This window comes from Ovis canadensis, chromosome X (assembly GCF_042477335.2).
Source record: "Ovis canadensis isolate MfBH-ARS-UI-01 breed Bighorn chromosome X, ARS-UI_OviCan_v2, whole genome shotgun sequence".
Classification (NCBI taxonomy): domain Eukaryota; kingdom Metazoa; phylum Chordata; class Mammalia; order Artiodactyla; family Bovidae; genus Ovis; species Ovis canadensis.
In genome coordinates, this window is record NC_091727.1 from 19017073 (window position 1) to 19043001 (window position 25929).

Sequence of the window (25929 nt, forward strand, 5' to 3'; positions counted from 1 at the left end):
GGCGCGGCGCATGACGTGTTTCCGTCGCGTCGCGCACCCATTAAGTGGAAGCGTCAGCTCAGGGCACCTGAAGGAGACTTGGCCGCACCTGGGCCGCACTCCTCGGCTCATTGAAGGTTCGCAGCTGCAGCCACTGCCTGCGCTCCATGAGGAAGATGCTCGCCGCCGTCTCTCGCGTGTTGTCGGGCGTCGCCCAGAAGCCGGTGAGGCGGAGTGAACGACCCGGGGTGGGCGCGAGACTGGAGGACGGCAGAGGGCAGGGCGCGTGGGCTCAGTGGGCCGGGCGGCCGGGTCTCGTGCAGCCGCTGGCCTTTGTTTGGTTTCTACGTCTTGCGCTGTACTCCTGGTCGCGAGAGTAGCTATGGTTCGGCCTCTGGCGCCGACCAGGGGGAGGGGGCGGTTTACAATGTCCGCGTGGCGGCCAGCCGCGGCTGCGGATGTCTGAGTAATCGAATCGCTCCGGAAGGGCGCGTTCGTTTACTACAGTCAGAAAAGGAGGCACTTGGGCTTCCTTGAGCGTACAGTTGACTGCCTCTTACCGGCCCACTCCTTTTAAATGTTGGTAACTTTGCTTGACTGGGAATCCGGAGACTGAGTGGCCCCGCTCAGTCAGAAGTTTCACCATTTGCTTATCCTGTGACCTTGGGCGAGAGTTTTGTCCTTCCTGAAACATGTCGGTGGCTCAGTTTCCTTATCTCTGAAACGGAGTTGACAGTACTTACCCCGTGGGGTGGCTGTGAGGCTTAAACGAGTGACAAGTATGCAGACCTTTCCCTATAGCGCTTGTTTCATAGTAGTTGCTGTCTATTACATATTGTTACTGAGTGCCCAGTTTGGTATACATTTGTTGATCACCAGTGCTGGTCTCTGGAGGACTCACGCAGGGTTAGTGTCCCCAGAAACACGCCTCCTACCGTTTCGTCTTCCTCAACCTTGAGCTTTTCTTGGCAGTCAGTTCAGGAGCCCTCAAGCCGAACCTAGAGGGAGACGCTCTGTCCCTTGCACACCTGCTCTTAGGGTAAAAGTAGCTGAAGGAAACAGCCGTGGTGCTTGGGAGGGTGGGGTTAGAGGTTATTTGTGGCTCCAGGGTTTAGATATGCCTAGACTAAGCTTGGAGCATTTTGACCTCTAGGCACTGGGGGTAGTGTTACTTGGTATAACTTCAGACAAGACTTGGAATTCTGGCTCTAGTAACTCACGCAAGACTTTGTGGCAACTCTGCTTGGTATGGGCAGGGAGTTTGAAAAGGTAGAAAGTGTACCCCTCTAGGAATGCTATTGACTGGCAAATACAAAGCTTGTAATGGATTAATCTTATTAGCCTGTAAGGTGAAGGACAGCCACGTTCCACTGTTGTTTATTTCTCCCTGTACACTTGACATACCCAACATTTATTGAGCTCTTCATGTGTGCCGGGCCCTTGGCTAGTTAATGTCCATAGCACCACTTTTTAGTTGAATGTAGGTAACAGAAACATGTTTTCAACATGATAGAGGTATGTAATGTAATACATGTATATTTGTATATAACATAATGCAGACCTAGTTCTGTATTACATTAAATTTAAAGGATTACATTTAAAAAAGTAAAACTTTGAATTGGTGATGTTCTACAGGAAAAGAAAATTCCTGAGTTTTCAAATTATTGTCACCTCTGTCCCTAAGAGCAGACAGAAGTCATGGTTGAAAATCAGCCTCATTTCCTCAACTGTCCAAAGTACTCCTGATTGTGTTTTTGTTTTCCAGCAATATGTTGGCACGAAAGGCAAATGGCGCTTCATCTCCACCTCAATAAAACTTTGGCCTTTTCAAAAATCATATAATACAGCTCAAATCAAAGAAATCAGATTTGGCTTACAATGATCTGCTAATTGGATAAAACAAAAATGGAGTATACCTTTATTTAGTCAGAAATTCTAGTTGAGAGAAAAGGTTATTATAGCAGAAATTGATTACTGTGCAGAGCATTTCTCTTTTAAGTAAGTAAAAATAATTTTTTAATTTTTTTGTTGAAGATGAGAGACAGTGAAGGAGTTATGCTTTTTTGAGCTGCCCTTTTTTGGCTATTTTGCATGGTTTTGTTTTTTTTTTTTGGCTGCCTGCCCTTGTGCCCTTAAGTACACTTAAGGCCTAGACACAAATATTTTAAGAATTCTAATTAACCCTGGGTTGTGGGTGAGCTGAAATTTTGTTTAGTAGCTCCCACTCCCTGCAACAAAGCAAGTCAGCTAACCAGCATTTCTATAAACAGTAGTAATCATGAAAGGTTACCAGAGTGCTCAGTGCATTTTGGGCTCTTGGGTCCAGTGTGCTCATTCATCTATCAGGTTTCAGATGTGTTAGCACAGGCTACTTAGAGAGTTCAGAGTGTTTGGTTTAAAATCATCACAGACATTCTGTTTTTAACCTATTCATTTTAATGCTACAAAGATCATTGTTAGGTGAAGAAAAAAACACTTAAAACTCTTAGGTCATGGACTAGACAAGTTTCTTGTTCTGTGAACCAATGTGGCAGATTCCCAGTATTCTGGGTTTAACACTTAAGTCAGCACATCGGACGTGAGTCCTTTCAAGACAGACGACAGCCAGCTTGTTACTCAAGCATAAGTGACTCAAATACATTTAAGGAACTTATTGTTTAACAAAATCATTGTATGAAGTAGTCGTAATTTAATAAACAAAGTAGTAATTTAATTCATTGCCTCCTTTCGGCCAGTCCACCAGAACTTTCAGAAACTGAATGCTTGCACCTGCTACAGAAAGTTGAATCTTTAAAATGAAAGCAGAGAGTCCACTGTAACTGAAGTTACTTAAGGTACTTAAGTACCTGTGATTTCATCTTTGAATGAGGTTGTTTTCAGAGTGCTTATTTCAGTGTTGTGCTGATTTTTGCTGTACAGCAAATTGACTAAGTTATACACATATATACATGCTTTAGAAATATTCTTTTCTAGTATGGTTTATCCCAGGAGATTGAGTATTGTTCCCTGTGCTATGGAGTAGGACCTTGTTGTTTATCCAGTCTAAATGTCTTAGTTTGCATTTACTAATCTCAGACTTCCCAGTCCATCTCTCTCCCTCCCCCCAGCAATCACAAGTTTGTTCTCTGTTATCTGTGAGTTTATTTCTGTTTTGTAGATAGGTTCATTTGTGCCATATTTTAGATTGCACATATAAATGAAATCATATGGTGTTTGTCTTTTTTTTTTTCTGACTTCACTTACTTTGATAATCTCTCATTGCATCCATGTTGCTGCAAATGGCATTATTTTGTTCCTTTTTATGGCTGAGTAGTATTCCACTCTATGTATCACATCTGTATCCATTCATCTGTTGATGAACTTTTAAATTGATTCCATGGCTTGGCTCTTGCTATGAATATAGGGGTGCATGTATCTTTTTGAATTATAATTTTTTCCAGGTATATGCCCAGGAGTAGGATTGCTAGATCATATGAAAGTGAAAGTTACTCAATTGTGTCTGACTCTTTGCAACCGCATGGACTATGCAATCCATGGAATTCTCCAGGCCAGAATACTGGAGTGGGTTAGCTGTTCCCTTCTCCAGGAGATCTTCCCAACCCAGGGATCGAACCCAGGTCTCACGCATTGCAGGTGAATTCTTTACTGCTGAGCCACCAGGAGGCTAGATCATATAGTTCTATAAATTTTTTACTTTTCCGAGGAACCTCCATGTTTTCCACAGTGGCTACATCAGCTCACATTCCCATCAACAGTGTAGAGGAGTTCTCTTGTCTCTACACCCTCGCCAGCATTTGTAGATTTCTTAGTGATGGCTCTTCTGACCTGTGTGAGGTGGTACTTCATTGTACCTTGTTGTTTTGATTTGCATGTCTAATAATGAGTGCTTTTGAGCATCTTTTCATGTGCCTACTGGCTATCTGTATGTCTTCCTTGGAGAAATGTCTGTTAAGGTCTTTTGCCTGCTTTTCGATTGGGTTGTTTTTTTGTTTTTGTATGAGCTGCTTGTATCTGTTGGAAATGAAGCCCTTGTTGGTCACATCATTTGCAAATACTTTCTCCCATCCCTTAGGTCTTTTTTATGGTCTCCTTTGCTGTGTAAAAGCTTGTTAAGTTTAAATAGGTCCCATTTGTTTGTTTTTGTTTTTGTTTCTGTTGCCTTGGGAGAGAGACCTAAGAAAACATTGGTATGAATTATGTTAGAATGTTTTACAATTTATGTCAGAATGTTTGGCTTATGCTCTCTTTCCGGAGTTTTATGTTGTCATGTCTTATGTTTAAGTCTCTCTCTCTCTTTATTTTTTTTTTATTTTTTTATTTTTTTTTGGTTTAATAGACATTTATTCTGTTATTATGTAGTTGAACAACCCCTACATACAAAATAATATGGTTTCAGATTTTTTTGAGTTGGAACAAATTTGGCTCTTAAAAGGTTTTGCAAGCCTGTCTTCTGGAAATCACTTAAGTGGGCCTTTTTAAAGACCCTTGAAGAAAAAAAATTGGTTCAAGAAAACCAGCGATTAAATTTCAAAATCAAACTATTTATGAAGATAGCCAGCCAGAAGAGGGGTATTCCTCTTCTGTATTTCCTACACTCAAATCCACCTTGGGAAACAGAAGCCTAGTCTACAGGGAGACGTGATGGAACAAGCAGAATGAGGTGGTAAGGGCAACCACAGCTGGTGGCCCAGCAAGTCTGGAACTGTGAGGCTGGTTTCAGCAGGGATGGGAACTGTAGGCAACATGAAGTTGGAAGCCAGCTGAACTTGCACTGACACCAACGATGAGTTTTCTCAATAGCCTTTTAAGAATGGAGTGACTTGACCCTAAATAGATTACACTTAGCAATGACACTTTTAAATAGAACCACCCCAATTTTCCCCATCCCCTAATGTGGCTTAGAGTTCATGATGGTCACAAATACTTCAGAGAAAACATTTTAACTTTTTGATCCAAGCTTTTCCCATCGTCTTACACTTGAAAGGGATCTGATGAACACCAAGCTCCCAATCCTAACATTATTACCTTACAAACCTTAGGGCTAATTAACACCCCCTCTACACACACACTTATCTAATGTTCAATTTCCGTCAGTTTTAATTGACACCAGTGTAAATACGACCATTTTGCACAAAGTTCCATATTCTACAGATCCCAAAGCCTGAATCAGGAGCTTTATATGAACTTCAGTGGTACCATGGGAGGCCAAGGCAATTTAATTTAGGTAAACCAGGATTTGATTCATTTGTCAGAACCCTCTTGCAACAGGTCTATTCAATTCTCTTAAAAATGGTGGGATTACTTGCTTTTCCGAAGCAGCAGTTACACAAATGTAGTATTAGATTAAGCCTAAAAGTGGGCCCTAGTCAAAAATTTCGTTATTTTTCTGCATATGATCATGAGAAAGGATCAGGACACCCTTTACATTACCAATGAAAATCCAACTGAAAACGTCCCTGCCAAACTCCATAAAACTGCAGAGCATTGCATCACCCCAATAAAGCCGCAGGTCTCACCACATGCATCAACAAATCTACAGGGTTAAGTTTCTGCACTCCTTTTACACAATTTTACACCTATTGTACCAAACAGTACTTTAAACACAGACACAACTCCCTAATAAAGCAAAAACAAAGGCATTTCCCTTATTAAAAACAAGATACACCATCACTTCATATACACTTTATATGTGTAAGTAACTTCAATAAGTCTCAAACATTATTGCACTTTCATAATTTGACAATGCATTCAATGAAGCAATCTGCAGACAACTAGTTTTACAAACAAATTAAAAAACACTTTTAAGCAGACAAGAACGTCCTAAATTGTTTATTAGGTAAGAACTTTACAGACATCACATATATTAGTGGTAGCGGTGGAGCTGGAGAGTATTGCGCCTTCTCCACGCTGCTCGGCGAGAGCCACCGATAGTGTGGTGGAACTTGTGGCCTTTGCCCAGGCCGCGGCTCTTTCTGCCTGCGGACGTCAGCCCCCGCATCTCCCGGTGCTTGTGAACTGGTCTGGTGATCCACTGGGTGTCAGGGTTTCTCCTGATAGCTTTATGGAATGGATCAATGAGGATAACCTCGAAGAATTTGTACGTAGAATCTTCACCAACCCAGTAGGAATTCAGGACCCTCAGGGCCCCACAGTGGCAGCCAGCGCGCTCCTCCGCAACCGACTGCAGGCTTCGAGCGAACTTGAGCTGGTTGACACCATGGTGCACAGGCTTGCCGTAGGTGGCACCTTTAGGAACTGGGCGTTTGCGGCCCCCGCGGCGCACACGGATCCGGTATATGACATAGCCTTGTTTGGCCTTGTAGCCCAGCCTGCGCGCCTTGTCGGGCCGGGTGGGGCGCGGGGCGCGGTGCAGCGCCGAGAGCTGGCGGTACTGCCAGCGGCGCACCCGCAGCAGGAAGCGCATCACGTCCGACTGCTTCTTCCTCCACAGCTCCTGGATGTACTTGCAGGCGCCCATGTCGGCTCACCCTGATGGCTGCCGCCTGACGGAAAGGCTCTCTCTCTTTTTAAATTTATTTATTTAGTTTCGGCTGCGCTGAGTCTTCATTGCTATGCCTGGGCTTTCTCTAGTTGCTGTGAGTGGGGGCTAGTCTGGTTGCAGTTCACATGCTTCTCATCACGGTGGCTTCTCTTGTTGTGGAACACAGGCTGCAAGATGTGTGGGCTTCAGTGCTTGCTCTTCCAGCTTCTAGAGCACAGGCTCAGTAGTTGCGGTGCACGGGCTTAGTTGCCCCACAGCATGAGGAATCTTCCCGGACCTGGGTTGAATCTGTGTCCCCTGCCATGGCAGGTGGATTCTTAACCACTGGACCACCAAGGAAGCCCATGTTTAAGTCCATTAAGACATTTGGACTTTATTTTTATGCATGATGTGAGGGTGTGTTCTAATTTCATTGGTTTGCATGCAGCGGTCCAGCTTTTCCAACACCACTTGCTGAAGAGACTGTTTTGGTCCCGTTTTATAATCTTGCCTCCTTTGTCAAAGATGAATCAACCATGGGTGTGTTGGTCTATTTCTGGGTTCTCTGTTCTCTTCCATTGATCTGTATGTCTGTTTTTGTGCCAATACTACACTGTTTTGATTACTATAGCTGGGAGAGTTAAATGTCCTGCTTTGGTTCCCCCCTGCCTGCTCAGGATTGCTTTGGTAATACTGGGTCTTTAATGGTTCCATATAAATTTTTGGATTCGTTGTTCTAGTTCTGTGAAAAATGTCATAGGTAATTTGACAGACATCACATTACAGTAGATTACCTTTTGTCGTATGACCAGTTCAGTAATAGTAATTTCTCCATTTCAGGGGCATGGGATATTCTTTCATTTCTTTGAATTATCTTTGGTTCCCTTTATTAGTGTTTTATAGTGGTCGGTGTATCTTTCACCTCCTTGGTCAGGTTTGGTGTTCAGTTGTTCAGTTGTGTCTGACTCTTTGAGACCCCATGGGCTGCAGCACGCCAGGCTTCCCTGTCCTTCACTACCTCCTAGAGTTTGCTCAGACTCATGTCCATTGACTCAATGATGCCATCCAACCATCTCATCCTCTCGCATGCCTTTCTCCTCATGCCCTTGATCTTTCCCAGCATCAGGGTCTTTTCCAGTGAGTCGGCTCTTAGCATCAGGAAGCCAAAGTATTGGAGTTCAGCTGGAAGCTTCGGTACTTCCAGTGAATATTCAGGGTTGATTTCCTTTAGGATTGACTGGTTTGATCTCCTTGCTGTCCAAGGGACTCTCAAGAGTCTTCTCCAGCACCACAGTTTGAAAGCATCAGTTCTTCAGCACTCAGCCTTCTTTATGGTCCAACTCTCACTTCCATACTTGACTACTGGGAAAACCATAGCTTTGACTAGACGGACCTTTGTTGGCAGAGTAACATCTCTACTTTTTAATATGCCATCTAGGTTTGTCATTGCTTTTCTTCCAAGGAGCAGCGTCTTTTAATCTCGTGACTGCAGTTACCGTTCACAGTGATTTTGGAGCCCGAGAATATAAAGTCTGTCACCATTTATTTGCATTGTTTCCCTATTTGCCACGAGGTGATGGGACCAGATGCCATGATCTTAAGTTTTTTGAATCTTGAGTTTTAAGCCAACTTTTTCACTCTCCTCTTTCACCTTCATCAAGAGGCTTAAAGTTCCTTTTCCCTTTCTGTCATTAAGGTGGTGTCATCTGCATACCCGAGGCTGTTGATATGTCTCCCTTGTGATTCATCCAGCTGGGCATTTTGCATAATGTACTTTGCATCTAAGTTAAATAAGTAGGGTAACAATAAACAGTCTTGACTCCCAGTTTTGAACCAGTTCGTTGTTCCATGTCCAGTTCTAACTGTTGCTTCTTGACCTCTTGACATACAGAGTTCTCAGGAGGCAGGTAAGGTGGTCTGGTATTCCTATCTCTTTTAAGAATTTTCCACAGTTTGTTTTGATCCACACCAAAGGCTTTAGCGTAGTCGATGAAGCAGAAGTTGTTTTTCTGAAATTTCCTTGCTTTCTCTATGTTCGAACAAATGTTGGCAATTTGATCTCTGGTTCCTCTGCCTTTTTTGAATCCAGCTTGTACATCTGGAAGTTCTTGGTTCACTTACTATTGAAGCCTAACCTGAAGGATTTTGAGAATTACCTTGCTAGCATGTGAAATGAGTGCTATTGCAAGGTAGTTTGAAGCTGCTTTGGCATTGCCCCTCTTTGGGATTGGAATGAAATCTGACCTTTTCCAGACATGTGGCCACTGCTGACTTTTCTAAATTTCCTGGCATGTTGAGTGCAGCATTTTCACAGCATTATGTTTGAGGATTTGAATTAGCTCAACAGGAATTCTATCATCTTCACTAGTTTTGTTCATAGTGATGCTTCCTAAGGCCCGCTTGACTTTGCATTCCAGGATGTCTGGCGTTAGGTTAGTGATCATACCATTGTGGTTATCTGGGTCAGGAAGATCTTTTTTGTACAGTTCTTCTGGGTATTCTTGCCACCTCGTCTTAATATCTTCTGCTTCTGTTAGGTTTATTCCATTTCTGTCCTTTATTGTGCCCCTCTTTGCATGAAATGTTCCCTTGGTATCTCTGATGTTCTTGAAGAGATCTCTAATCTTTCCCATCTGTTTTCCTCTATATGCATTGTTCACTTAAGAAGGCTTTCTTATCTCTCCTTGCTGTTCTTTGGAACTCTGCATTTAGATGGGTATAACTTTCCTTTTCTCTTTTGCCTTTCACTTCTGTCCTTTTCTCAGCTATTTGTAAGCCCTCCTCAGACAACTGTTTTGGCTTTTTGCATTTCTTTTTCTTGAGTATGGTTTTGATCACTGCCAATGTTACGAATCTCCATCCATAGTTCTTCAGGCACACGGTCTATCAAATCTAATCCCTTGAATCTTTTTGTCACTTCCATTGTATAATTATAAGGGATTTGATTTAGGTCATACCTGAATGGCCTAGTCGTTTTCCCTACTTTCTTCAATCTAAGTCAGAATTTTGCAATAAGGAGTTCATGATCTGAGCCACAGTCAGCTCCTGGTCTTGTTTTTGCTGCCTGTATAGAGTGTCTCCAGCTTTGGCTGCAAAGAATATAATCAATCTGATTTTTGTATTGACCATCTGGTGATGTCCATGGGTAGAGTCATCTTGTGTTGCTGGAAGAGGGTGTTTGCTATGACCAGTGCATTCTCTTGGCAAAACTCTGTTAGCCTTTGCCCTGCTTCATTTTGTGCTCCAAAGCCAAACTCCAGGTATCTCTTGACTTCCTACTTTTGCATTCCAGTCTCCTATGATAAAAAGGACATCTCTTTTGGGGGGTGTTAGTTCTAGAAAGTCTTGTAGGTCTTCATAGGTTTATTCCTTGGAATTTTAGTTTTTAAGAGATACTGTTATTATTAATTTTTACATTCTCTTTCTGATATTTCATTTTTACTGTAAAGAAATGGAACAGATTTCTGCATGTTAGTCTTGTATCTGCCTACCTTGCTGAATTTATCATTTATTAGTTTTTGTGTGGAGTCTTTGGGGTTTTCTATATATAGTAGCATGTCATTTGCATATAATGACCGTTTTATCTCTTCCCTTTCAATTTGGATACCTTTATTTCTTGCTCTTGTTTGATTGCTGTGCCTAGAACTTCCAATACTACACTGAAGAGAAGTGGTGAGAGTGACCATCCTTGTCTCGTTCCAGATTTTAGCAGGAACGCTTTCAACTTTTCACCATTCAGTATTAATATTGGCTATTAATAAATAGCTTTTACTATTTTGAAATATGTTCCCTGTATACCCACTTTAATAAGAGTTTTTATCCTGAATGGATGTTGAATTTTTAAAAAATTGTTTAATTGGTGGAAAATTGCTTTATAGTATGTTGGTTTCTGCTGTACAACAACATGAATCAGTCATATATATCTCCCTTCCCTCCCTCCCCTCCTTGCATCCCACCCCTTTAGGTCATCATAGAGTGCCAGGCTGGGCTCCCCATGTTACTTACAATTTCCCTCTATTTTACAGATGATTGTGTATATACTTCAGTGCTCCTTTCTTAAATTTGTCCCACCTTCACCTTCCCCCACTGTGCCCACGAGTCCATTCCCTACAGGCTTCGTCAGTACCATTTTTCTAGATTTCATGAATATGGAGTAATATACGATACTTGTTTTTGCTTTCTGACTTATTGCTTCACTCTGTATAAGAGGCTCTGGGGGGGTGTTGAATTTTGTTGGGTGCTTTTTCTGCATCTATTGAGATGATCATGTGGTGTCTGACTTTTGTTAATGTGGTGTATTACATTGATTGCATATGTTGAACCATCCTTGCATATGTTGAACCTGGAGTTCACCACTTGGTGGTGGTGTATGCTTTTTTTTTATGTGTTGTTGGATTTGGTTTGCTAATAAGTTGAGAATTTTTGTGTCTATATTCATCAGTGATACTGGCCTGTAATTTTCTTTTTTGATGATATCTTTGTATGGTTTTGGTATCGGTGATGGTGGCTTCCTAGAATGTGCTTGGAGGTGTTCCCTCCTCTTCAGTCTTTTGGAAGAGTTTGAGAAAATTCCCAAGTTTCTCTGTGTGTGTGTGTGTGTGTGTGTGTGTGTGTGTGTGGCAGAAGTTTTATTACACTGAAAAAGGACAGAGAAAGTTTCTGACAGAGACACACAGACATCAGAAGGGGGGACAGAGAGTGCCCCTTCTTGATAGTCTTTGCAAGGCCTCATATACTTTCACCAGACCCACTCCCACATAAGACTGGTAGAAAGTTCCCATTACAAGGAGAAATATGTTCTTGAGCAAGATACATTGTTGTTATATAATCATTAGTACAATGATTAATTTTTATTGTTTTAACTTGGTTTAATGACTATTTTGCCTTACATCTGTAACTGTATAACGGGGTTTATTTCTAGTTGTCTGAAAGCTTTTAGGTTACAAATGATTGTTCATGCCCCTTCATGTCCCTTGAGCAAGGTGTGTTGTTTTGTTGTGTAATTATTAGCTCTGGGCTGAAAGAAAGTTAGTCTTCAAGATTGTTGTCGTAACAACTCAGAGTTTAAGAAAAAATGTCTTATGTGACTAAGTAAGTGAAGTGTCTCAGTCATGTCTGATTCTGCGACCCCATGGACTGTAGCCTACCAGGCTCCTCCGTCCATGGGATTTTCCAGGCAAGAGTACTGGAGTGGGGTGCCATTGCCTTCTCCAGAAGATCTTCCCCACCCAGGGATCGAACCTGGGTCTCCCACGTTGTAGGCAGACACTTTACCGTCTGAGCCACCAGGGAAGTCTCTTATGTGACTAAGACAAAGCAATGTAGAAAAAAATGGTTTGTTCTTTTCTCCTCCTTGAAAGCCCTGGATCCCTTCCTCCTTGAGGGCCCCAGACTCCTTATCAACCTACCTAAGAATTAGCTCTCATTCCCCTCCTTTTTCTTTTAGGAGAATTATGTTGCCAAGGGAAAGGGGTGGCATTCTCATTTTATAACTTCTTCTTCGAGCTGGTAAGGGAGGCAGACAGACCCTAAATTGTTGAGGCAACATACTCTCCTAATGCTCATATTGAGGGTTTCTGATCCAGGGGCCCCAAGTAATAGTTGGAGGAGGCTGTAGAAATTGTAGGGGCATGAACAATCATTTGTAACCTAAAAGCTTTCAGACAGCTAGAGGTAAACCCCATTATACAGTTACAGATGTAAGGCAAAATAGTCATTAAACCAAGTTAAAACATAATAAAAATTAAGAGTCACATTATGTCCGTAGTTAAGGTATAATGTGTTATACCAGTCCATCTTAGGATTGTTAGATGTCATCTGACCAAGAAGAGACATCACATATGATTGTTGTTGGTGAAGGTATTCACAGAGTTGAACAAAGTCCTTTCCTTGAAGCAGAGGAATCCACCATATGAAGCCTTTCACTGATGAGGAGGTTGAAAAGCTGAAAGTTTGTCTTGAAGATCCCAGACAGGCCCCCAAGTTGATAGCTTATGGTGAACAGTGTGTCAGATTAGTGATCTCCAAAGAAGATTTAGCTTTGGGATTAGGGAGCAGGCTTCATTATTCAGAGCTTTTGTGTGGCAGAAATTTGTAAGTGAAAAAGGAGAGAAAGCTTCTGACATAGACATCAGAAGGGGACAGAGTGCGCCCCCCCAAGTTTCTCAATTTTTTTTCACTTATTCTCAGATATTTTAATTAACTGTCTTTACCCCCGACTTATCTGAAGCATTTATTTCTAGCATTTTCACTTCTTCTAGCAATATCATTGTCTTTGTTGACTTTATTGGATTGTGGTATACTGATGGGTGTAGAGATAAGTAGGTAATAGCTTTCTGCTTTCTGGCTTGTACACTTAGCAGATCAACTTTATCCCTTCTCACCAAGATCAAGTCCAGTGTGTGAACATATCAAAAGTGCTTTTGTGGGATCTGAAGGATGTGCTTCAGTTCTGCATGAGAAGTGTTTGTTTACATATATGTGATGTGGCAGAATGTGGCTACAACAGTACTAACTGATTAAATGTTTGTGATCTAACCTGGACCGTAGCCATCACATAGAATACTTTTGCTGTGAGCAGAGCGAAAGAATGAAAAGGAAACATTTCTCCCAGCTTGCCCCTGCCCTCAAGCATTGACAGCCCCTTGAACATCAAGAAGGGACCACTAGGACTTCTCTTGTGGTGGTGTGGGTTTGAGGAGACAGCTCACGGGGGTGAGGTAACAGACCTCTGAGCCAGATTTGCTAGGTTTGTACCCCAGCCCCAAAATTTAGGTGCTCTATGGCTTTGGGCAACTCAGTTCAGTTCAGTCGCTCAATCATGTCTGACTCTTTGTGACCCCATGAACTGCCAGGCTTCCCTGTCCATCACCAATTCCTGGAGTTTACTCAAATTCATGTCCATTGAGTTGGTGATGCCATCCAACCATCTCATCCTCTCTCGTCCCCTTCTCCCACCTTCACCCTTTCCCAGCATCAGGGTCTTTTCCAGTGAGTCAGTTCTTCGCATCAGGTGGCCAAAGGATTGGAGTTTCAGCTTCAGCATCAGTCCTTCCAATGAATATTCAGGACTAATTTCCTTTAGGATGGACTGGTTGGATCTCCTTGCAGTCCAAGGGACTCAGGTAGCATGGGATTCATCAGTACAGAGAGAAAGCTTCAGTGAAAACTCATTGCAGGTCCCACCCCTCAACTCAGATGCCCTTGTAAACCTCAGACCCATGTAGCAATGGGAATTGAGGTTGAAACACAGATGTCACTAATGTGCATCCCAAATGACATGAGTCAGTGACAGCAGCTCCGAGACCTGTTTTGAGCCCAAGCAGTGGTCCAAGTTGTACATAGGTCACATTGCTTGATCTAACAAGAGATCAACCTCAGAACAAGGCATTTTTGACAGAATTTCACTCATTGAAAAAACAGATGGCTAATCTGGTTTTTCCCCGGTAATAAACAAGGATTATTTATTATTTAAAAGGGGGGTGGGGTTACTGTTTAGAGAACATCTTCTTTCTGGTGCTTCAGGAGGAGCCTCTGTCTGTTCAAATCATAAAATATCCCTCAGATCTTTTGTTTACTTAAGTCAGAAAATGCTGAGTATGTTTACTTTGCTCTTGTACCTTTCTTGCTAAAAGGGCTTCCATGGCCACTCAGTCAGTAAAGAATCTGCCTGGGTTTGATCCCTGGGTTGGGTAGATACCCTGGAGAAGGGAATAGCTACCCACTCCAGTATTCTGGCCTGGAGAATTCCATGGACAGAGGACCCTGGCAGGCTACAGTCCATGGGGTTGAAAAGAGTCCGATACGACTGAGCAATTTTCACTTTTCTCACTGAGGTGTTTATCTAATATTTTGAGTAGATTAAAATATTTTTCTTATAGTACTCTTTTACAGAAGTGATTTTCCTGAGATAGGAATTGAAACATAGGTTTATCTGAAGAAAAATTCTGAAAGTAAAGCTTTAGCTTGCCCAGTATATCTAGTTTTGACTAAGAATAGCATAAATAAACACACCCCACAGATCATCTAGTCTCTTCAAGTTCGCCATTAGCCTCTTTATATTCTCACTAATTTCTTTGAAAACAAAGTGGCAAACTAGGTGGGCTTGGGTTTGCTCCCTTTCTCTTTCTGCTGTTTGCCTTCAGATGTGGGCACAAGCGTGTTTCATTGGCCAAAGCAGTTTGGAAGAAAGGATCCCAACACAGTGACCAGAATGGAAGAGAAAGCCCATGAATGTGTAGGGCTCTTGAGTTCTAGGACTCCATCCTGATAACTGATTAGTAAGAATAATAACTCAAAAAAAAAAACAACCCAGTAACAAGTACTGATATACTTGTGTATTTTGATCTTTCAAGGCAAGCAGAGTGCTGGTGGCATCCCGTCATTTTGCAAATGATGCTACTTTTGAAATTAAGGTAAGAGGTGTTTTGCTTTCTGTTGAAATTTTTTCCACAGGCAGATGTTGATGTGTAGTTTCATCTTTGTCATAGGGCATTTTGATAATCATGCCTTTTCACCATCTTATTCCAAGTGTTCTAGAATCAAAGATGCAGAGGAGTTCAGCAAAAAATAGAATTTACTCCTTTTATGTAGCAGCTTATTGGTAGTTTGGAGCAGGAGAGCAAGCTAAAAAAAAATTAAAGACCTGCTCTAAGATTTAAAATGTAATTTGGTAAAAAGTTTGAATAATATTCTTAGAGTGATTCTTTGAGTTTGTCTTTGAACCTATAGCTCAGTTGACCTAGAGGTTTTCAATGAAAGTCATCTTAGAAAGATTTCCTTCTTCCAAAACTCCATTTCATTGCACAGTGAGTTTTAAGAATGAATCAGAAGCAATGTACAGCATTTCTGATATGCTTGTCTGCTGGTGTTGGTTAAACAGTAAAGATTGTAAATATTTAACTATTTTGAGTTACATCTTAGAATGGGTTAGCAGTGTTCACACTGTAGTGACTGAGGGATAATTGTCTGATTTTGTTTCAGAAATGTGATCTTCACCGGCTGGAAGAGGGCCCTCCTGTCACTACAGTGCTTACCAGGGAGGATGGGCTCAAATACTATAGGATGATGCAGACCGTTCGCCGAATGGAGTTAAAAGCAGATCAGCTGTATAAACAGAAAATTATTCGTGGTTTCTGTCACTTGTGTGATGGTCAGGTGAGTGGTAGTTTTGTAAGAAAGCTATGCTACTTTGGAATTTAAGTATAGTGTGTGTTTTTTTTGGCTGTTACCCTTCCTTATTTGTCTGAAGGATTTGAGGCTGGTATTTTAGAATAAAAATGAAATTGCCGAGACCTGCTAGGATGCATATGCTAAAGAACTGAGTCATGTATCACACTGCTGATTTCCTGTTCCACTATGGCATTACGATCACCTGCACTGGATATACTTTTGGAGAAAAGGGTTTTTGTTTTGTTTTGTTTTGTGGGTTTAGGACAAGGTTTACAAAACCAAATTCCTACCAGGGACCAATTAGGTAGAATAAATGAGTGAAGGCTGCCAGTTATATGAAGGATTAAGAATGGTGACAGGAATTGGTGGTGAACTGGAACAGACAGGTCCCACCTGCAGGATAAGTCATAACAATACCAGCCAGTTGGTGCCATGTGGAAATACGGGGCTAATGCTTCCTGTTATTTGTCTTTGAAAGACGACAGACGTCTCCATTTTCAAGTGAAATTCCCCCAATATTTTGATGTAGACATCTGATGCAGGATTTTCTCAAGTCGCCATACAGGCTTAAAAGAAACAGCATATCTGTGGATTGCCACAGTTTATCGCTGTGGCTTCGTCTTTACCCTTCGCTCTTTTCTGATGTAAAAGGAGCTACTTGTCGTAGTTATGAATGCATTCTAGGCCAAATGTTTCATAATAGTCAAGGAAGCCTGTGAACTAGAAATGTGTACTGTGTTGCCTCACTGACGCTTCTTCCTTGAATGCAGGAGGCTTGTTGTGTAGGCCTGGAGGCCGGCATCAACCCCACAGACCATCTGATCACAGCGTACCGGGCTCATGGCTTTACCTTTACTCGTGGACTCTCTGTCCGGGAGATTCTCGCAGAGCTTACAGGTTTGCAATTAATTTACAAAAAACAGGGAATTGAGTGAATTAAGTTTTCAAATCTCCAGTAAAGATGCTGTTTATAAGTTAACATTAAAACTTTTAAAAATTAAAACCTTTTGGTTTTTGTTTTTTTTTAAAAGCTGAGAAACCAGGAAAAAAAAAAAAAAACCTCTCCCTTTGGGTGCTCTGGTACCTCCATCGTGCTTTTGAGTAAACTGACCATTTTTGAGGTTATCTGACCTCTTGGGTAAAAAGGTCAGCTCCATAAAATCAGAGTAGTGTTTATCACTCAAGCATGCCAACAGAAATCTAGCAGCTAGAGAAAGTAAATTGAATGTAAGTATTTCATTGTGTAGAAATGAAATTGTATGCAGCTTCTTAATAGTCCCTTTGTGCCCCTTGACTTGTACACCAGTGTAGGAGAAATTGGAAGATGGGCCAAAAAAAGTCTAGAGTACCACGCTAACATCTAAAGAAAACTTGGTGATTTGAGAGCGGGAAAGGTTTATGGTACTGGTCTAACCTTTATTATAAAAGGGCCAGGAGACCAGGAGGACTATGTATGTACTTTGAGGGACATGTGGTTATATAGTTGAGTTGGTCTCTTGAGATCTAATGGTTGAGCCAACGCAAATACCCGCAGTGTGGTTTTGTTTATATGTTTGGTCTTTGATATGTCGCATTTGTGTGCTGCCATGTATAGGACGAAGAGGTGGTTGTGCTAAAGGAAAAGGAGGATCGATGCATATGTATGCCAAGAATTTCTACGGAGGCAATGGCATCGTGGGAGCTCAGGTAGCTGAGGACTGGGATTGCATCATTTCCTGGGTTGGGCCCTGGCCCACATCTTTGCAATATTTTGTTCCTTAGAGGATATCTCTCTGAAGTACTTGGGGGGCATGATGTGTTTTAAATGACCTGTTGCTTTCATACTGTATTATTTGACCATTTAATAGAGTTGGACAATGATTTAAAGATTTTCCTTTTTAGGTATTTGTTATGTTTTACAAGTAAGCAAGAGCCTCTAGCAATAGAGCTATACCTTTGTCTTTCAATTGATATTTAAGTACCGTAATTGCTTGGTCACATCCTCTTCGCCACAGCCCTCTCCCTGCTGTAGATAGTGCTGGCGCTGGCGCTGGCGCTGGTACCAGACCAGGAGAGGCAAGAGGTGAGGATCTTAAGGGCCTAGTTTGAATCTAAAGCCAGCTTCTGTGGTTGTGCCATCCTCCTCATTCTCATCAGTTAGTAAATAATGAACAAGTAGAGGTATAAAATCATATCTAGATTTGTTAAGTTTACTTTCTAATATATTAAGGTTTTAGCATCTGGGGTTTTGTTGTTTGAGGTATTTTTTTTAACCCTTGGTTTGCTGGGAGATGCTTTTAGGATTGATAGTTGAAACTTTGATGCAGAAATGTTATTGCTTAAGGGTTGAAATAGAACACAATAATACAATAGCAGTTACTTGTGTTACTTTGCCAGTTTACAATTTTAGGGGTGGGGTAAGCAGAGATAGGGTTGGGTAGGGAAGAGTTTGTAGGGACTGTGTCATTTCTATCCCATTTTCTGGTCAGGAGCTAATGTTCGTAGCATTAATTTCTTCCCTCATGGATTTCTGTGGTTCCTTTCTTGCTTGTCCTCAATATTAGGTGCCCCTGGGAGCTGGGATTGCTCTGGCCTGTAAGTATAACGGAAAAGACGAGGTCTGTTTGACTTTGTATGGTGATGGCGCTGCTAATCAGGTGAGTAAGTGCCTCTTAACTTTGCAGTAGTGTTCAAACTGTTGAATATTCATAGTTCAGTTTGTGGCGAAGCATTGTATCGATTATTAGTTGAAACGGCCATTTATATGGCAGGCTAAAATTTGGTTTTGTGGCCACATTAGAGATTTACATCTTGGCATTGTGTCACAAGTGATTTGTATGAGTGTATACCAAAGAGGATGCTCACCTTTGTTCTATGTCAGTGCTCCACAGCCTCTGTGGTGAAGGACAGGTTTACATCGGGACCCTTTGCAAACCAACTCCTAAACCAGTACTGAGATGTGCAGACTCATTCTCTTGAATGCCAAGGCATTGCCAGACTCCTCTCATAGTTTTTGAGCCCTGACTCTTCCTACTCTTCTGTCGTGGTCTGAGTAATCACCAGTCTGTGGCCGACACTCTGTGAGGCCTTGCTGTGGATGCTGATTCTCAGACACTGGTTATCCAGGGGGTCTCATAGGATTTATAATCGAGCATTAAAAACACCCCCAAAACTAGGTAGCTGCAGTACATTTCTACATGTTGGTCTTTTCCCAGTGTACTCTATACTGCTGTCTCAGCCCCAGAAGCAAGTAGAAGTACTTGGTTTGTCACTTCATAAGGTGCAAAAAAGGATGAGTTTGCTGCACCACCCCCCTCACACACACACTTCTTTGCCTCAGAATCTGGGTTGTAGGTGAGGCATTTCATCTTTATGAGACCTTTCTCTTGCTGGGTAGAGCAGTGGCTTTTGGGGATGATGAAGTTGAGAAAAAAAAAAAAACAGCACAATGAAACCACTTGAACTTTTTATTTGTATTTCCAGGGTCAGATATTCGAAGCTTACAATATGGCAGCTTTGTGGAAATTGCCTTGCATTTTCATCTGTGAGAATAACCGCTACGGGATGGGAACATCTGTGGAAAGAGCAGCAGCCAGCACTGATTACTACAAGAGAGGCGACTTTATTCCTGGGCTGAGGGTAAGGATGCCTGTGGTAGACCTGGGGCAGCACTCTTGGCCCGATGTCTCACATCAAAAGAAGGGTTCTGTTTTCTTAGTGGATGAATAGGTCATAGGAAAAGAAAACTATTTGTCAGTTGGAGTTAAGCTCTGCCCTTATTTATCTTTGAACTTTTATGAAGTATAGTTGATTTACAATGTTGTGTTTAAATCTTTCCTACTTATTGACAGGTAGATGGAATGGATATCCTGTGTGTCCGGGAGGCCACAAAATTTGCAGCTGCCTATTGTAGATCTGGAAAGGTAAGATTTTTTTGGCCTCTAAGCTGCTGCTACTGCTGTTACTTCGGTTGTGTCCGACTCTGTGTGACCCCATAGACGGCAGCCCTCCAGGCTCCCCTGTCCTTGGGATTCTCCAGGCAAGAACACTGGAGTGGGTTGCTATTTCCTTCTCCAATGCATGAAAGTGAAGTCGCTCAGTCGTGTCCGAATCTTCACAACCCCATGGACTGCAGCCCACCAGGCTCCTCCATCCATGGGATTTTCCAGGCAAGAGTACTGGAGTGGGGTGCCATTGGCCTCTAAGCTAGAGATTTCTAACGGCATTTATCAAGAAGCGTCCATTGTGGTACTTTAGAGGTAGCTGCTAATTGAGGTGTATAAAAGACAGAAGCAGGATCCACTTGAGTCAGTCGGGTCCCTTAATAAATAACATGGTCTTGGTAGCTCACATCCTAGGAAACATTCCATGTTTCCCCCATTTGGGGTAAATCTTTTCTTCCAGTGTTCCCTCAGCATTCTGCCTCTGTCTTTGTTGTGACAATCTATTTTGCCTTTTGGTTCATTATGTGCCTCCACACCCACCCACCTCACCTTAATGATAAGCCCCTTGAGTGAAGAGATTAGGGACTCCCACAGTGCCCAGCACAGAACTGTGCTTATGTAATAGGCATTCAGTATAAGTTTGTTTTCTATAAATTAATATGTTTAAATTATATAGTCTTATTGTTTTAGTCCTAAGGATCTTGACCTTTCCAGTTACAGTGGTGGAAGGAGAAGGGAACAGTGAGATTGGCCTAAGAAGAGGCTTACCTGCTATTTGAATTGGTGGAAGGATGTTCTCCCTAAATCACTGTTCCACAACCCAGAAAGCAGACCCCTAAGATAATAAGTCCCTCTTAAAAATAGGGAGGATGAAAGATGCTGTAAATAGGCATTAGAAATGAGAAGAGATAACTGAATCAGTCAACTAAGAAGAAATTCTTGACAACTCAGATCTGATCAGAGTAGTTGATGGGGTGTATATTTGAGGCTATGCCCATCATCTCACCTAACCTCCACTGGGTTCTGTTTTAGGGGCCTATACTGATGGAGCTGCAGACTTACCGTTACCATGGACACAGCATGAGTGATCCTGGAGTGAGGTAGGGTAAAGGAAAAACTGAGTGTGGTGTCCAAAGTAGATGGGCTTAGAGTGGTACTACTTACATGAAAAAAGCAAAAGCATTTCAAAATTTACTTTTGAATCCAGACACCAGTTGGCTTCATGCATTGATTTAGTAGTTTAGTCTGAGCCTGAAAACAGTGCTTTATAATAAGTTGGTTCCAATCTAGAAAGCATTCTGGAAACTTCTACACTATGTATTGTGTACATGTTAACATGAGTACCAATAAAAAAAACAATATAGGAAGGAATTGTGAGGAATTATTACCTAAAGCAGTTCTGATGGTAACAGTAGTATACTTGGGAGCATTTACCTTTTGTAGGCATTACCTCAGATGCTCCCAGGGCAATATTCCTCCATTTGAAAATGTTCTTCTGGCTGGTATGGTGCAAGACCAAGTAGCAGAAGGGATATTCCATGTGTTGAAATAGATGAGTCAAAAAAAAAAAAAAAGTGACAAGTCCTAACTCCAGCATGAAATGCTGCAATCCTGGAGTGTGGCATAATTAAAGAGTAGATTTAGTTAAAGTAACCCATAAGAAGTCTTTTAAGAGTGTAGGCTAAAGGTCTAAGGGAAAATGTTATAAAGAACTGCTTTGAGGGGAAAAAGCACTTTGTGTAATTCTGCTGTTAAAAAAAAATGATAGAGCCTTTGCTTTTAGTATTATTTCAGATAATGTAGGACAAGGATCAACTATACATTCAAGAATTGGAAAACCTCCTCTCCAGGTTTTTGCCAGCCATGCTGCTCTGGGGTCTTAAAGGAGAAAGGAAGGGCACAATTTATTCCTGGTTACCATTCTCCTGCCTCCAAGGTTACAGCTATCACCCCAGAAAACCATCTCCCCTGTCTTCGCCCCCTTAAAAGAGCCCCCATCACTACCTTCATGCCCTACATCTAGATTAAAGAAGCAGATAGCAACTGGGCTCCTGTTGTCAGAATGCCAGAGAAGCCCAGCGAATTGCCACTATAGAGTTTAGACAGAGCAGCTCTTATAGAATGTTAAGATGCGTTCTTGTATTTTGAAGTATAATTCTGCCCTTCCTACCGAGATGTAAGTATTGATACGCTGCTGTGTTTCACAGACTGTCTGCTCTTACTTGTCACTCTGGTTCCCTCCCCAGTTACCGTACCCGAGAAGAGATTCAGGAAGTTAGAAGTAAGAGTGACCCTATCATGCTCCTCAAGGACAGGATGGTAAACAGCAATCTCGCCAGTGTTGAAGAATTAAAGGTACACTTACTCTGGGTTTTCACAGTTGCCCTTCTCAAATTTTGAGCAGTTTTTCTCTACACAAAAATGCTGCCACTCTTAGGTGAACTAGGTAAGGAAAGTACACACTGTATTCTCATAGGGCATTCATCGGTCATATTGATGAAGCTTTTAAACTCCAATAGCACAGTTCTTCTTTCCTGTAAATACACTTAAGGTTTTTAAATGTTCCCTCACCAGGGTGTATGTTTCTGTCTCTTCTTAAGAATCTTTCTTTCTAGGTCGTTGTTACTTTTACCATAATAGCACCTTAAGTATACTTCTAGTACTAGTAGAAGAGTTGAACTACTTGGTACCTAAGAGGTGTATCTTCTAAAAAATCTCTTGAACTGTAATCTGATTTTTAGGAAATTGATGTGGAAGTGAGAAAAGAAATTGAGGATGCTGCTCAGTTTGCTACTGCTGATCCTGAACCACCTTTGGAAGAACTCGGCTATCACATTTACTGCAACGATCCACCTTTTGAAGTCCGGGGTGCAAACCAGTGGATCAAGTTTAAGTCCATCAGTTAAGGCGAGATACACACCTTCAGTGGGTTATTTGGCAGCAACTGTAAGGAATGCTTTGCGTTCTCAACTTTGTCAAGGAGGAAAGCCCATAGAGAGAAGGCGTGTAGATTGAGAGAGTGTTTGCATGTGGTTTGTACAGTGTTGCATTAAAAGAGGTGATTGCACACATAAGGTTATTTTAGTTATATAGGTCTAAAATAGGTAATAGTTTGCTTAACCCTCCAAATTATTTCTTTAAAATAGTTCTATTTGATTTAGTTGTATACTAGTTTTAACACATACTTTAGTTACTAAGGGCTTGCCTTACGGCTCAGCTGGTAAAGAATCTGCCTGCAATGCAGGAGACCTGGGTTCAATCCCTGGGTTGGGAAGATCTCCTGGAGAATTCCATGGACTGTATAGTCCATGGGGTTGCAAAGAGTTGGACACGAGTGAGCAACTTTCATTTTAAAAGGAAAAACAATTCCTTGTATGCCTGTCCAGGATCAGTGTCCTGTCTCTCGCAGTGCCCAACAGCTTACCTCAGTTCAGTTCAGTTGCTCAGTCGTGTCTGACTCTTTGCAACCCCATGAATTGCAGCACGCCAGGCCTCCCTGTCCATCACCAACTCCTGGAGTTCACCCAAACCCACGTCCATCGAGTCGGTGATGCCATCTCATCCTCTGTCGTCCCCTTCTCCTCCTGCCCCCAATCCATCCCAGCATCAGAGTCCTTTCCAATGAGTCAGCTCTTCGCATGAGGTGGCCAAAGTACTGGAATTTCAGCTTTAGCATCATTCCTTCCAAAGAACATCCAGGACTGATCTCCTTTAGAATGGACTGGTTGGATCTCCTTGCAGTCCAAGGGACTCTCAAGAGTCTTCTCCAACACCACGGTTCAAAAGCATCAATTCTTCAGCGCTCAGCTTTCTTCACAGTCCAACTCTCACATCCATACATGACTACTGGAAAAACCACAGCCTTGACTAGACGGACCTTTGTTGGCAAAGTGATGTCTGCTTTTCAATATGCTGTCTAGGTTGTCATAACTTTCCTTCCAAGGACTAAGCGTCTTTTAATTAACAGCTTACCTAGTGTACCGTAATGTGCAGACACCCCTGTTAGTGTGCACATCGGTGCTGAAGCCTGTTCACACTGAACCATCATGTCTCATTAATAAAACACAATTTATTATAACTTGGCAGGGGTGAAAGGACAATTCCATGTTTAAATATAACTACTTCGTTTCAAAGGCCAAATAAGTTAGTTTTCTCCATTTATACATTCAATATAAATATGAAGCTATTTTCTTAAGTTTTCTATTTACATTCATATAAAACATTATTAACTACAAGGCATAGTCTTATTGATTTTTTCTTTTTCTAATTTTAAGTGCAATTCCCATTCATGTATGGAATGTATGATTGAAACAGTGATTCCCAGCCTTTTTGTTAAACACCTGTTGTTCCACCTTTCCAGCAAATGTTTGAAGGTAAAGAATCCCATAATACTTTGGGATGTCAAGACCAAGTTTTACAATCACAGTTCTCAAAATACAGTTCCACGCACCTTTAAAACATGTTGAGAAATATTAACATTTTTTCCATAATTCTTTAGAACTTCAAGTTCTTAAATTTGTTCAATGAACAGTGGTGTTTTCCTTGTTGAATTGCAGCAGGATTGGTGTGTATGTAACAGAAGCTTTAACAAAGATGTCAGCTCTGGGCTCCCACTATCCCCCGCGTGGCTGATTATTAGGCCTCATCTTGGGTTGCTGGGGCCCCCTGAGCCTGTCTTCTGTACTGGGAGACTGCAGTCCAGAGCCTGCAGAGAAGACCACCGCTACGAAACAAACAGAAGTCTTCTTTAGAGTGAGTCGTAAGGAAAGATGACTTCAAAGCAGTACCACACAATACTTCTTTAGGAGCCCTTATGGCAAAAGCTATAGTATGTACTTCTAGACTTGTTTTGCTGGCTAGTCTTAAAAATGCAGTCCCTAACTTAAAAACTAAAATAGGAATGTGTTCCCTTCACATATGGAGGTGAAATTTCTACCCCAGCACAAGTGGGATGTGGCCTTAGAGGTATGTACAGGAGTGCCAGGGCATCTGCACAAAGTAGGCTGTTAAAGATGACCAGTGGAGGAGAGCGAAAGGGTTTGAGTGTGGCCTGCTGTCAACTCCTGTCTTTCCTCATTCCACTCCCAGCCTGGCAGTCTGCTGACTGTGCCTACTGGGCCTTTAGCTTCTGCTCCCTCTCAGCTTTTCCCCAGCTTCACCCTTGGAAACTCGAGTTTGGAGTGCGGTTGGGTAGTTTTTGTTTCCTGACTAAAGGAAAGGGGGAAAGCTACCAGCACTTTCTTTTCTACTGCTTTTATGTAAAAAGCCTAACCACACCAAAAAAGCCATTTTCTGTTACACAAAATGTTTTGAGGCTATTCTTACCGTAGTCTAAGGTACCTTAGGTCTTCCTTAGTGATGTCATTAAGAATATCAGACAGTGTGTAACCCTCTTCAAGAATCTGAAACAAAGATCACATACATCAAGAGCTAAGCAGCTTTGTAATAACAGCCTAGGAATGGTTTGGTTCTCAGCTTACCTTTTCAATTGTTCTCGTATCTGCTCCTTGCAGTTGCAACCACTCGACAAGCTCTTTATCTGTTCGCTGCTCATGAGACCCAGGAGGGGACACTGAGTTCTCTGTAATGATTAGAAATGTGTTATGTTGTATGCTGATGTGTAACAGTAAAAGTCTTTGAGTAGAAAGTTGGATGAAATAAACTATTCCAGAATGTAATTGTGCTGTGAAAAGGAAATGGTTTAAGCTTGGCTCAGCTACACACTGCATAAGAGTCCACAGTCCTTGGCATCACTTTATAGAGATTAAAGGTATCATACATAAATATTTTAGTTAGTTTGGAGTTTGATACATTATCTACCACTTTAAATGTGTTTTCCCATCTTTAAAATGCTTTTCTAAGGAATCATATCCCTGAAGTACACTGGAATTCAAATGAGGAGATAGGTTTCAATACTGAGTTTCGCTTCACAGCTTATCCACCCCACATTCCAAGAGGCAGCTGGAGCCCTTGTGTAGGTGGCACCAGTTGCTTAAGGCTGGCTGACTGAGGTACACCTTAGTCAGTAGACCACCCTTTTTAGGTGTGCAATGCTGAGAACTACTAAGCACAGGTAAGGAACCACTACTACAATCAAGAGAAATTTCTCTATCAGCCCCAAAGTTCTTGGGGCCTTCTATTATTCTCCTCCCCCACCCATTCTGATTTCTTTTCTGTCCCTATAGTTTTGCTTTAACAGAGTATCGTATAAATGTTCAACATTTATGGAATTGGAACATGTTGGCTTCTTTGCAGTTCATCTGCTTTTGAATGTAGTGGTAGTTCCTTTTTATTGTTGATGAGTATTCTGGAATCTACTGGAGTACTTACTGGTTTGAGCTGAGAATAACCCCAGCTGTGTCAAGGCTGACTAGT

At 41.8% G+C, this 25929-nt stretch overlaps 3 protein-coding genes across 3 annotated transcripts in view; 1 reads left to right on the forward strand and 2 right to left on the reverse strand.

Annotated features, from left to right (window-relative positions):
* PDHA1 (pyruvate dehydrogenase E1 subunit alpha 1) lies at nt 1–25232 on the forward strand. Its single transcript, XM_070291402.1, has 11 exons — nt 1–203; nt 14815–14874; nt 15443–15616; nt 16402–16528; nt 17226–17317; nt 18175–18267; nt 19094–19249; nt 19462–19533; nt 20587–20654; nt 21801–21909; nt 22296–25232. Exons 1-11 carry the CDS (start codon nt 147–149, stop codon nt 22458–22460), a joined length of 1173 nt encoding a protein of 390 aa, XP_070147503.1. The 5' UTR covers nt 1–146; the 3' UTR covers nt 22461–25232.
* LOC138930933 (large ribosomal subunit protein eL15-like) lies at nt 5647–6488 on the reverse strand. Its single transcript, XM_070291403.1, has one exon. It carries the CDS (start codon nt 6455–6457, stop codon nt 5843–5845), a length of 615 nt encoding a protein of 204 aa, XP_070147504.1. The 5' UTR covers nt 6458–6488; the 3' UTR covers nt 5647–5842.
* Nucleotides 23604–25929, reverse strand: part of MAP3K15 (mitogen-activated protein kinase kinase kinase 15) — a 143490-nt gene continuing 141164 nt past the window's right edge. The window contains exons 27-29 of the mRNA XM_070291395.1: nt 25035–25135; nt 24880–24956; nt 23604–24277 (exon numbers count right to left, since the gene is read on the reverse strand). Coding sequence (XP_070147496.1) covers nt 24190–24277; nt 24880–24956; nt 25035–25135 — 266 coding nt within the window. The 3' untranslated portion in view covers nt 23604–24189. The remainder of the gene's footprint in view (nt 24278–24879; nt 24957–25034; nt 25136–25929) is intronic.

Bases quoted from the DNA above. Each gene is read 5' to 3' on its own strand.
- PDHA1 (XM_070291402.1), top strand. From the start codon at position 147: ATGAGGAAGATGCTCGCCGCCGTCTCTCGCGTGTTGTCGGGCGTCGCC. The intron at 16,529-17,225 runs GTTTGCAATTAA...TGCCATGTATAG, and splicing joins GATTCTCGCAGAGCTTACAG to GACGAAGAGGTGGTTGTGCT. The intron at 20,655-21,800 runs GTAGGGTAAAGG...TTCCCTCCCCAG, and splicing joins ATGAGTGATCCTGGAGTGAG to TTACCGTACCCGAGAAGAGA.
- LOC138930933 (XM_070291403.1), bottom strand. From the start codon at position 6,457: ATGGGCGCCTGCAAGTACATCCAGGAGCTGTGGAGGAAGAAGCAGTCG.